The 12,442-nt window shown below is 38.1% G+C and overlaps 1 protein-coding gene across 1 annotated transcript in view; it reads right to left on the bottom strand.

The window, feature by feature from the left end:
- LOC115210297 (reelin) overlaps window positions 1-12,442 on the bottom strand; it is a 254,404-nt gene that overhangs the window by 201,895 nt on the left and 40,067 nt on the right. The window contains exons 7-10 of the mRNA XM_036501881.1: window positions 11,117-11,168; window positions 9,787-9,886; window positions 5,791-6,094; window positions 2,220-2,371 (exon numbers count right to left, since the gene is read on the bottom strand). Of these exons, the coding sequence (XP_036357774.1) occupies window positions 2,220-2,371; window positions 5,791-6,094; window positions 9,787-9,886; window positions 11,117-11,168 (608 nt within the window). The remainder of the gene's footprint in view (window positions 1-2,219; window positions 2,372-5,790; window positions 6,095-9,786; window positions 9,887-11,116; window positions 11,169-12,442) is intronic.

Genomic DNA, 12,442 nt, shown 5'->3' with positions numbered 1-12,442 from the left:
GAAATAATGGTAGAGGAGATAGAGATGTATTTAGTGTGTACAGTGGAGATTTGAAGTAAAGCAGACAGTGAAGGTAGAAAATTTCTCTGTGGGTGTACTCTACAGAACCATCATGCTCGAAAAGTTGGGTGAAGGACGATTCTAAAAGTTTATAGGGCCCTTTTGACAAAGTGCCAAAATGGTTGGTTGCAGTTTAGAAGATGGGAGAGCTTACAGGTTGAACAATACATAGTGGTTATCTTATGTATTTAGGGTAACAGTCTCACAGAAGTTATGTAACTTTGAGTGCAGGAGTGGTTGTGTGGTAAGTAGCTTGCTTACCAACCACATGATTGTGGGTTCAGTCCCACTGCGTGGCACCTTGGGTAAGTGTCTTCTGCTATAGCCTCGGACCAACCAAAGTCTTGTGAGTAGGTTTGGTAGACAGAAACTGAAAGAAGCCTGTCGTATATGTGTGTGTGTGTGTGTGTGCGTCTGTGTTTGTCCCCCCAACATTGGTTGACAACCGATGCTGGTGTGTTTATGTCCCCATAATTTAGTGATTTGGCAAAAGAGGTCGATTCGCTCAACTGAAGGTGGTGCTCCAGCATGGCTGCAGTCTAATGACTGAAACGAGTAAAAGAGTAACTGTGTAACAGCTGCTCCCAGTTTCTAGTGGGAGGTGGGGTGAGTTTTTCCGCTGTGTTGTTTGCCTGAACTGTTGCGCCACCATTATGAATAAACAGTTTGTAGACATGGGGATGAGATACTGTGAGTTTTTGTTGTGCATAGTAAGTAGAGGGATAAGATATAGAGGACAGCTTCAGTTACTCACTGAACTGTTTCTCATGGATCAGATATGGGATAAATAACATAGAACTAATGGAGCTCCCATAAATCAACTGACTTATTAGAGTTATAGTGTTCAGGAGATGGATGGGAGCCTTGTGTATGATGTGAATGTGTGGTGAGTGTGGGATGATGTCAGCAGCTGGGGAGCTGATTGGAACTTGGGAGCTGACTGGAAGAGGAAGGGGCAGGAGTGACGCGTGTGCAGGCAGGGGATGATTGGGCCTTTTCGATCACGGTAGCCGACAACGCTGGATGTGTGAGCGCTTTGACAAGGTAAGGGAAAAGCAGCTGCTATTTTTAGCGTTCAGGTCGCACCACGTGGAAGGGTGTTTTACCAGCGTTCGGGTCAGGCCACATAGAAGAGTGCATTACCACCAGAGGGGTCTGCATCAACACAGACCTCTCCTGTGGTAATGCACCCTTCCACGTAGCCTGACCTGAACTCTAAAAATAGCAGCTGCTTTTCCCTTACCTTGTTGAAGCACTCACACGTCCAGGTCTGTCGGCTACCCTGATTGAAAAGGCCCAATCATCCCCTGCCTGCATGCACGTCACTCCTGCGCCCTTCCTCTTCCGATCAGCTCCCCAGCTGCTGACGTCATCCCACTGTGAATAGTTGTGATAAGGCAGTGGTTGGAGAGAGTGATGGTTTAGTAGAGGTTGGGCCTGGAGATCAGGATGCTTTTTGAGTGCCTGTGTTGTTTAGGGGGCATACACATAGACCATTAAACTAACTGATGTAGGGAATTATTGACTGCAAATGTTATACTTCTGTATTCCTTAAACAGGATAGAAATATGCTAATTCTTTTCTAGACATCTCAAACCAAGTTACTGTCTGCACACATGAAATTACCTGGATAACATTGATTATGTTATTGATTTCAAAGAAAATCATTAAAATTGTAGCTTTTTAAAACTGAATAATAAACACTGACTATTCCAATTACTACTGTTTTATATATAAAAGGTCTGAATCAAATAATTAATTAGAAAGGAATATTATAATCTTGAATTTCTTCTGTTCAATGCAGAAAGTATCCAAATATTATTCCCCTGTCAAAAACTAGAAGTTACGGAGATGTACTTGTATAGCAAGTGACCTGATCTGAGATTGTGTACTGGAACGAAAACAATTGCAGCGTGGAAGGTGTTTAAAAGCCATTTAAAAAACATACAAAAACTGTTAGATTCACTTCAACATTTAAATTTAATTTGTCAAAATATTTTTGTCGCTTTGAGACCGTGACCTGTTCACTGACAAAACTCCATGCTGCATCTCAGTGAATCTAACGGTTTTTGTGTTTGTTAAATGGCTTATAAACACCTTCCACACTGCAAAAACTAGAAGGCTTTGAAAAAAACAAAAACATGTTTTCTGCTCCTTACTTTGTTCTTGTAATATTCCCTTCAAAGTCTTCTACCAATGTTAAATCCTGGTGAGGAGAGAAGTCAGAAAGATCCACATCTTGACTAACGACATAGCTATGTTGTTGATTGCTGTCGAAATACATAGCATCCCCTTGTGATCGACATTTATGCTGAAATAATAATTAAAAACATATATTTCTCTATAGTTTTAATGTAAGAATGAAGAAACAGAAATACAAAATTTTTGCTTTATATGAATACTATCTCTGTGAGATGGTTATTCTTCCAAACTAATTTTATTCATGCATAGCTTTCATCCACCAATGTTTCTGTCAATCCCAGCTAACTTCCCATGTACAAATCTATTGGTTTAGGATCTTTTCTTGTGCTCTTGTATTCCTATTAATTTTCACTTGTTTGAAAAATTAACTTCTTTAACTATAATCAGCCCTTGTTCTTTTGAGTTGAAAGACCGTGGGCTTTGTCTCAATAATAATAGTGATCCTTTCTACTATAGGCACAAGGCCTGGAATTTTGGGGAAGAGGGTTAGTCAATTACATCGACTCCAGTACGAAACTGGTACTTATTTTATCAACCCCTAAAGGATTAATAATAATAATAATAATAATAATAATATCAATAATGGTTTTGAATTTTGCCACATGGGCAGCCATTTTGGGGGAAAGGAATGTGTTGATTACATTGATCCCAGTGTTCAACTGGTTCTTAATTTATCGACCCCGAAATGAGGAAAGATAAAGTCGGCCTCAGCCGAATTTGAACTGAGAACATAGTGAAGGGTGAAATACTGTTAAGCATTTCATCCAGCATGCTAATGATTCTGCCAGCTGAATAATAATAATAAGGATTTCAAATTTTTGCCACAAGGGCAGCTTGTGGGAAGGGATTAAGTCAATTACATTGATCCCAGTGTTTCACTGGTACTTAATTTATCCACTCCGAAAGGATGAAAGGCAAAGTCGACTTCAGTGGAATTTGAGCTCAGAACATAAGAGTTGAAATACCACTAAGCATTTCACCTGGCATGCTAGCGATTCTGCCAGTTGAATAATAGCCCTGATGTTTCTGATCTTAACTGATTTGAATCATGTGCCTGGTGTATCCTTATCAGACAAGTAGTCATGATGGGTATATTGGGCTTCGTATAATTGTACCCCAGTGTCAGTTTGATGGCATGTGCTGCTCTCTCACTTAATAATAATAATAATAATGATAATAATAATAAATGCCCTGATGCAGTACCAGACAGTAGCTCTCATGGCTTCTGCTCTTAACTGATTGGAAGTGATATCATGTACGTTGTTTTGTCTTGGTATAAAAGATAGGCTACAGCAAATATTCTGCTCAATACCAGAGATTTGTTTGTCAATTGTTTGACCTTACCCAGTTGAGCATGTACCTTAGTGGCTGACAATATGTGAATCTCTGATTAAGAGCAGAAATAGTGGGGGAGCATCATAGCCATGTGTTGAGAGGAATTCTTTGGGGTTTGAATAATTCATCTCTGGAAACGTGGGTGTTTCGTTCATCATCCTTAAGCAAACCTTATTCAAGGACCTTTTGAGTGTGGTGGGCTACTCAACCCGAAGAAAATTCTAACTGGGCTCCACCTGCAAGGTCATGTGCTGTTTATCTTGATATGAGATCACCATGTCGCTCACATGTGGCTGTGATGTATGTGCCTGGTGTATCCTTATCAGATGAGTAGTCATGATGGGTATATTGGGCTTCGTATAATTGTACCCCAGTGTCAGTTTGATGGCATGTGCTGCTCTCTCACTTAATAATAATAATAATAATGATAATAATAATAAATGCCCTGATGCAGTACCAGACAGTAGCTCTCATGGCTTCTGCTCTTAACTGATTGGAAGTGATATCATGTACGTTGTTTTGTCTTGGTATAAAAGATGGGCTACAGCAAATATTCTGCTCAATACCAGAGATTTGTTTGTCAATTGTTTGACCTTACCCAGTTGAGCATGTACCTTGGTGGCTGACAATATGTGAATCTCTGATTAAGAGCAGAAATAGTGGGGGAGCATCATAGCCATGTGTTGAGAGGAATTCTTTGGGGTTTGAATAATTTATCTCTGGAAACGTGGGTGTTTCGTTCATCATCCTTAAGCAAACCTTATTCAAGGACCTTTTGAGTGTGGTGGGCTACTCAACCCGAAGAAAATTCTAACTGGGCTCCACCTGCAAGGTCATGTGCTGTTTATCTTGATATGAGATCACCATGTCGCTCACATGTGGCTGTGATGTATGTGCCTGGTGTATCCTTATCAGATGAGTAGTCATGATGGGTATATTGGGCTTCGTATAATTGTACCCCAGTGTCAGTTTGATGGCATGTGCTGCTCTCTCACTCAGTAATGATAATAATAATAATCATTTCTTCTATAGGCACAAAGCCTGAAATCTGTGGGGAGGTGACTAACTAGTCAATTACATCAACCCCAGTGCTCAAATAGTCCTTATTCTATTGATCTTCGAAAAGATGAAGGGCATAGTCAACCTTGGCAGAATTTAAACTCCTAATGTAAAGATGGATAAAATGCATTTTACCTGGTGTGTAAACAGTTCTGTCAGTTTGCTATAATAATAATAATTTCTACTAAAGGCACAAGGCCTGAAGATTCAATTACATCGACCCCCAGTGTTTCACTGGTACTTAATTTATTGACTCTGAAAGGGAGAAAGGTAAAAATCAACCTTGGTGCAATTTGAACTCAGAACATAACAACAGGCGAAATACTGCTAAGCACTTTGCTCAGCGTTCTAACTATTCTGCCAGCTCACCGCCTTAATAATAATAATAATTATAATAATAAATGCCCTGATGCAGTACCAGACAGTGGCTCTCATGGCTTCTGCTCTTAACTGATTGGAGGTGTTATCATGTACATTGTTTTGTCTTGGTATAAAAGATGGGCTACAGCAAATATTTTGCTCAATACCAGAGATTTGCTTATCAATTGTTTGACCATTACCAGTTGAACATGTCCTTTAGTGGCCGATGGTATGTGCATCTCTAATCATGAGCAGAAGTAGTGGGGGAGCATCATAGCCATGTGTTGAGAGGAATTCTTTGGGGTTTGGATAATTCTTCTTTGGAAACATGGGTGGTTTGTTCAACATCCTTAATCCTTATTCAGGGACCTTTTGAGCTACTTGACCAGAAGAAAATTCTAACTGGGCTCCACCTGCAAGGTCATGTGCTGTTTATCTTGATATGAGACCACCATGTCGCACACATATGGTTGTGATGCATGTGCCTGGTGTATCCTTATCAGACAGATAGTCATGATGGGTATACTGGGCTTCATATATATTTTACCCCAGAGTCACTTTGATGGCATGCACTGCCCTCTCACTCAATAATAATAATCTTTTCTACTATAGGCACAAGGCTTGACATTTTGGGGTAGGGTGGGTGGCTAATTGATTGCATCAATCCCAGTCTTAATCCTTTTGTCTGTCCTTATTTGTTTCCTCTATGTTTAGCTCCTTGTGGGCAATGAATAAATAAATAATAATAATGTAAAACATGAAAAGAATACTTACTCCAAGTTTTGCACCTGGAAAGAAAAGCCAATCATCGGTTGAAATTGGTTCAAAAGTCTCTTCAATTTTAGCAGGTATATGTGCCAAATTTGGTATCAACACATTGTCCATTGCCCAACAGTTTGTGTGAACTAAAGTTATATTTTTAAGAAGAGTGATTGCCTCCTTTTTTAGAACCTGTTTTTTTACTTGAGTTTCTACAGATGTAACTGGTTCCTGTGACCAGCTTAGACAGACATCATTTTGACGTGCTTCAACAGGTATTCTTACAAGATGTGTTATAGTTTTAGAACTATTTGGTGCTCTAAAATTAAAAAAAAATTAAATAAATATTAGAGATCAAGTATGTCTGATATACAATAGTCACAACATGAAATATTAAACACACAATATAAAATTTGATATAGGTGTTTACAGCCATATCACGTTGAAAATAGGGTTCATGTTTGATCAATGAGACTAAGCAACGTTGAGCCTTGTTGGTAATTGTAATGGTAACCATTTGGGAAACAGGTGCCATAGGCAAAGTGTTTGGTATTTAATGGCTGGTGGAGGCACGTGGCTTAGTGGTTAGGGTGTCAGCATCATGATCGTAAGATTGTGGTTTTGATTCCTGGACCGGGCGATGCATCGTGTTCTTGACCAAAACACTTCATTTCATGTTGCTCCAGTTCACTCAGCTGGCAAAAATGAGTAACACTGCGATGGACTGGCGTCTTGTCCAGCTAAGGAATACATACACCACTGAAACTGGGAAATCGGGCCCATGAGACCGGCTAGGCTTTAAAAGGGCGCATTTATTTTATTTTTTTAATTTAATGGTTGAGTCTCAGTATGGTAACAACCTTTGAGCTTGGACACATAAAGGAATAAGGAATATACATATATACATAAAAGGAGCACTCCATTGGTTATGACAACAGGGGTCCTAGTTGATACGATCAATGGAACAACTTGCTTGTGAAATTAATGCGCAAGTTGCTGAGCACTCCACAGACATGTACCCTTAATGAAGTTCTAAGGGAGATCCAGTGTGACAAGGTTGGTCCTTTGAAATACAGGTACTACTCATTTTTGCCAGCTGAGTGAAGGCACGTGGCTTAGTGGTTAGGGCATTTGGCTCATGACTGTAAGGTTATGAGTTCAATTTCCGGTGACACGTTGTGTCCTTGAGCAAGACACTTTATTTCAAATTGCTCCAGTTCAGTTCAGTTCAGTTCACATACACATACTCTTTTACATGTTTCAGTCATTTGACTGTGGCCATGTTAGATCACTGCCTTTAGACGAGCAACTCCACCCCAGGACTTATTCTTTGTAAGCCTAGTACTTATTCTATCGGTCTCTTTTGCTGAACCACTAAGTTACAGGTATGTGAACACACCAGCATCGATTGTCAAGTGATGGTGGGGAGACAAACACAGACACACATAAATACTATGGGCTTCTTTCAGTTTCCGTCTACCAAATCTACTCACAAGGCTTTGGTCGGCCCGAGGCTATAGTAGAAGACATTTGCCCAAGGTGCCATGCACTGGGACTGAACCCAGAACCATGTGGTTGGTAAGCAAGCTACTTACCATACAGCCACTCCTATGCATATATATATCTTTTAAATTTGTTTATGGGAAACGTTTTGAATATGCAAATAAAGCTCCTGTTCCATTATGTCTCATGACGCTGATTGGTGAACAAGTTTTCTGGAGTTGCATTGAGCTGTACTGATATAATGTAGGATAAATGTAGTAATAACAATAATTCTTGCATGAAATTTATAAACATTTAATGCATTGCTATGCACATTTCCACAAATCACGTCTCTTAAGATTACAGTGTTGAGATCTTTTCACTTTGAACGGCAGATTTAAAAAATAATTTTTTGTAACTAAACACTTTTAAACTTCGTTGACAAATGAAATATACACCGCCGGAAATTCTTGTTGACAAACAACAGCAGTAATTGTATTCACCTCAATAGACGTCATTGATTAGTTGAAATTGCCGAAATATGAGAAATTTAACAACAAATAGCTTACAAACTACAGAATTTTCTCAAGAAAGCCAAGAGAAAAAGATGTTTTATGTGACACATTCTACCAGTATACGAAGTTTAAAAGTGTTTAGTTACAAAAAATTATTTTTAAAATCTGCCGGTCAAAGTGAAAAAATCCCCAATATCTAATACATCTGTTCCAACAAGGCCATGACTTTTACCACAGTCTGCGACTACTACTGGCATATTTGCACATTGAGTGCTTCTTTCTGGCGTGCCTTAAAAAAAAAAGGCTGCAGTTTTCCAGATGTGTGAGTTGATCAATGTGTATCCATGAGTTCTTCAGAGTTATTTTAATCAATCAGAACATTTAGCAGATTAAATAGAATTTGGGATCAATTTATATTCACCGCCGTCGAGCGTGTTATTTTATCGATCAGAAATTTCAGTTAATTAGAAATAAGTAGTTTACTGAACCAATATTAAGTAAGTCAAAATCTGTTCAGTCTTCTTCCATTGGTAACCATGGTAATCTGTAATATTACATATGCTCAATGGCTCTTAAATAGCCATAGACTGGGGGTCAGCTTCTGTAGAATAGGTTAAATCACGAGACACTTTCACAGAACGAGAAAGCATTTTCTCAACGAAATAATTTTTACTGATTTGAAAACACAAGTTATTTACGTTAATTTTTTTTGCTGCTATAAATTTTGATTCGACAACAAACAGTATTTCTGTTCCACTGACTAAGCATCTCTCTTTCTCTCTCATATATATATATTTCTATTGCATATTTAACAGTATAAATGATATAGTTATGAGTACACACACATATATACATTTGCTTCAAGGAGCAGAAACTATTATGCTCTGAGGTGTGCGTAAAAAGTCACTTTAGCCTCCATTTGTTAAGAGGCTTTTTGACATATTAAAGTTGTAATCCGTCCTGTCATCTTCACAATATAGCAAAACTATCGTATCAGAAAAACATTTAAGTCATATCAATAGTTTCATATTTCGAATTTCCTATTAAGTTTCGTATATTTTTATATTATGAACATCTTTACACCTGCAATAAAACATACTAGCGAAGCTACAGTGTGTGCCGCTCGGGGCAACCCTTCCGTTTGCTGCCCCCGGACCCCACAAAAAACACATATTGTCTACAATAGCTTACAACAGGATGAAAAGTGCCGCCCGGGGCGGACCCTCCCACAGCTATGCTAGTGATTAAATATTATCTCCCGAAAGTTCAACTCTGAATCTTCAATTTCTAATTAAACAATCCATTATATCTTGGCATATTATAGGCGATAAACCAGAATCTGAAAAGTCGCTTGTTGACAATTTAATCTGAACTGTAACGCCTGAATGTGTTGTTTATTTATCCATAAGGTTGAATAGAGAAATTACGAGAAATTTATAGATTTGGAGAACCTGTACTGCACCACTTGCAGTTGATTATCAATTTCAAGAAGTAGTTGAGGTTTTCATAATTATAAATGACAAAAATGGGATTTAATTTGAGAAAAAAGTACAAAAAGAAAAGTAAAAACCCCAAAGAGGTTCAATTTATACAAAGTAGTATCGCCACGATATTGCACACAATAAATCAAGGTAAATAATTCAAATATAAAATAACAGAAAGGTATAAAACGAACTCATATTGTCGGCAAAATTAATGCTAGATCCCTCTCATGAAATATAAGGAGCAGATTATAGTTGACATCAGGATAATTCAAAGGAAATGAAAATGAGAATGAAAAAAGATATATTAGCTGGATTGATGAAATGTTCAAAATTTGTTGAAATAAATGTCGACCCGGTTTGAGGAACTCAACAAAATTCTTGAAACTATTTCTCAGCTTCATCTGAAAGGTCTATTTTTTTAGTACGAAGTCAATAAACCATTATATATTTGATTTATGATTCAGAATGAAAACAATGAAACTAGATTTGGTGCTGAAAGTTATAGTATTAAAAAAAAATATATAACTTACGGAATTCTTTCGATTTCAACCCAATTGGAACAGGCATTAATGCCATAGGAAAACACAATATCATTGTCAACAGGGCCGACATTAGTACAATTTCCAGAAGCTGAATGTAAGGAAAAGAAGCAGTAAGCAAATAACACAATTTTGTTTTGACTTCAATCAATGCATTATAAATAACGGGGCTGTATTTTACCTACACATAAAAAAATCATTCGTTAAGGAGAGAACTGGACGGTAATGTCCCTTCACTATTCAATACTGCATCTTCAGATTTAGAAAATACAGTTTACAAAAATCTTCCCACAATACAAATTAGCGCTCACCTAGAATATTCTGAAGCACCTCCAGGTCCCAGGCCTGATAAGTGTGAATGTCATATTATCATATATATATGGTGGATCACTCAGTCTTCTGGAATATGAATAACCATGCAGCTCCTCTGATGCTAGAAACCTTCTGTTCTCACTAATTTCGTCAGACTTAAAACCTCTCATCTTGTACAAAGTCCAATACACTCTGTAAAGTGCTTGGTGTTAGGAAGAGCAACCAGCTATAGAAACCATACCAAAAACAGGCAACGGAGCACTATGCAATTCTCGGATCCGTCGAATTGTATTTAACCGTTCAACGTATACCATGTAGACGATGGACGTTAAAAGATGATGATATTAATGTTATGTATTAAATGATATTGTAATCTTGTTAAAATAGTCCAGAACCTGCGAAACCTATTAGAAAAAGTGTAGTTACATCACTAAAATAACAACCAAGGAACCACCTTCAAAGTTGGCTTGGTGCTGCTGTGTAAGTGGCCAGCTTCATGAAGTAATAAATATTGATTTCAGATTTTAGCACTAGGTCAGTAAGCTCTTGGGAAAGGAGTAAGCCAATTGCATCGACTCTAGTGCTCAACTGGCACCTATTTTATTGACGCTGAAAGAGATGACAGGCAAAGTCGACCTCGGCGAAATTTGAACTCAGGACACCTTTTGTCCGGTGTGCTAACGATTCTGCCAGCTCAAGACTTTCAACGTAGCTAAATTATTAATGTGTGTAAAATTTTATAAGCTTTCAGAATAAATCACGTTGTAAATTGTCAAATCCATTCGTTGTTTCGTGACAATTTTGGGAACGTTTTGAACATGCATATCACAACCTGTCTCTTGGAATATCAGATAGTTTATTTAAACGACCTGGTAGAATTTATGTTATGACAGCACAGAAGGACAGAATGACTCGGAAAATTAAGAGCGAAAACAAAAGACTTAAAAAATCTTTAAAATTTTCTCTTGTAAAGGAAATTAGAGAAAATAAATGATTAAGAAATACTTACAAAGTGAAAATTGGATAACTGCTGCACTTGTAATGTTTAAAGGTATTGTCACCTGTAATGCAAAGAAACCACTTAAAGTTAAATTGGGAAATTACTACCTTAAGAACATATGAAAGCAACACAAAAGTAACCATTCTTTCTGTGATATATTTTCTTGAAGTAAACGCACGCATGCGTCCACACACATCGTTAGCGTGTATTGCAAGCATTCCAGCAGAGTATAAACAAAACACCAAAAAGATGGATAAGATGAATGACTATCTACGAATATTTAGGGGAGGCTAATGGCCTGGCATGAGGTGTGTGGAGTATGCGGACCATACAAAGTGGTCATTTTGGAAAGAGAGAAAGTGGGGAGGAGGGAGAGAGTATTTGTCTGTGTACGCACGTGTGTGGGGGACAAACAATTTGAAGGTATGTAAACACATAAAGCGCGACGGGTCACGATCGTGCCCCAGATAGATACATTTAATTTATGGGCGTTTGTTGGGGGTCTAATGTCTCTCAAACACTCCGATATCCCCCAGAATGCAAGAGGACTAATAGTTCAACTAATGACTTTTCAGATGATGTAAAACTTGCCACCATTATTTACTAAGAAGATATTTTAACTATTTTTTGTTTTTTATGTGTGCATGGTTTCTCATTTCCATAAAATGTGCTCAACAGTTCATGCTATGTAAGTGCAAATTCCAGCACTTTATGGGTCAAAGAAGGAGACAGTCAATTTGGTTGATGTACAGAGCAGCCAAAACCCACGTTACGTCACTCAGGTAGAAGATTGCTATCTTGGAAAAGACAAACGATACAATTTCTCGCAAGAAATTGTATCGTTTGTCTTTTGCTACAAAAGCAGAAATAAACCTGTTCAAACATCTCATCCATGGCAGAGGATGGTTTCTGGTGTCACGAGGCGATTATTTCGTCTGTTGTTATTTTGTGTTTGCAATCCACTTAGATCAAGGTTTCGTAGAGTGGCGAGACTCCGGCTGAGATTTGAACCAGAAGTCAGTTTTACTCAGTCTAGAACCACGAACCGAGATATTTCCATAAAAGTAAAAGTGTCGCCATAAAAGGTATAAACGCTTAAACATGTATGGCTCGACCAACCATCACTTATAAATTAGGCGGTAATCTTCAAAAGAAGTATGCGAGTTTTCTCGCCAAATAGTTTGGTTCAAATTTCTATAATATAAAACGATAAACGTCGCCCTTTTCAAGCCTAGCCAGGCTCATGGGCCCGGTTTCCCGATTTCTGTGGCGTATGTGTTCCCCAGGACGCCAGTCTATCGCAGCGTTACTCAAGAAACAGGAAGAGAGAGTGAG

Source organism: Octopus sinensis, linkage group LG4 (genome assembly GCF_006345805.1).
Source record: "Octopus sinensis linkage group LG4, ASM634580v1, whole genome shotgun sequence".
Taxonomy (NCBI): Eukaryota; Metazoa; Mollusca; class Cephalopoda; order Octopoda; family Octopodidae; genus Octopus; species Octopus sinensis.
Note: the sequence above shows the minus strand (reverse complement) of the source record. Positions and strands in the feature narration are given on the sequence as shown.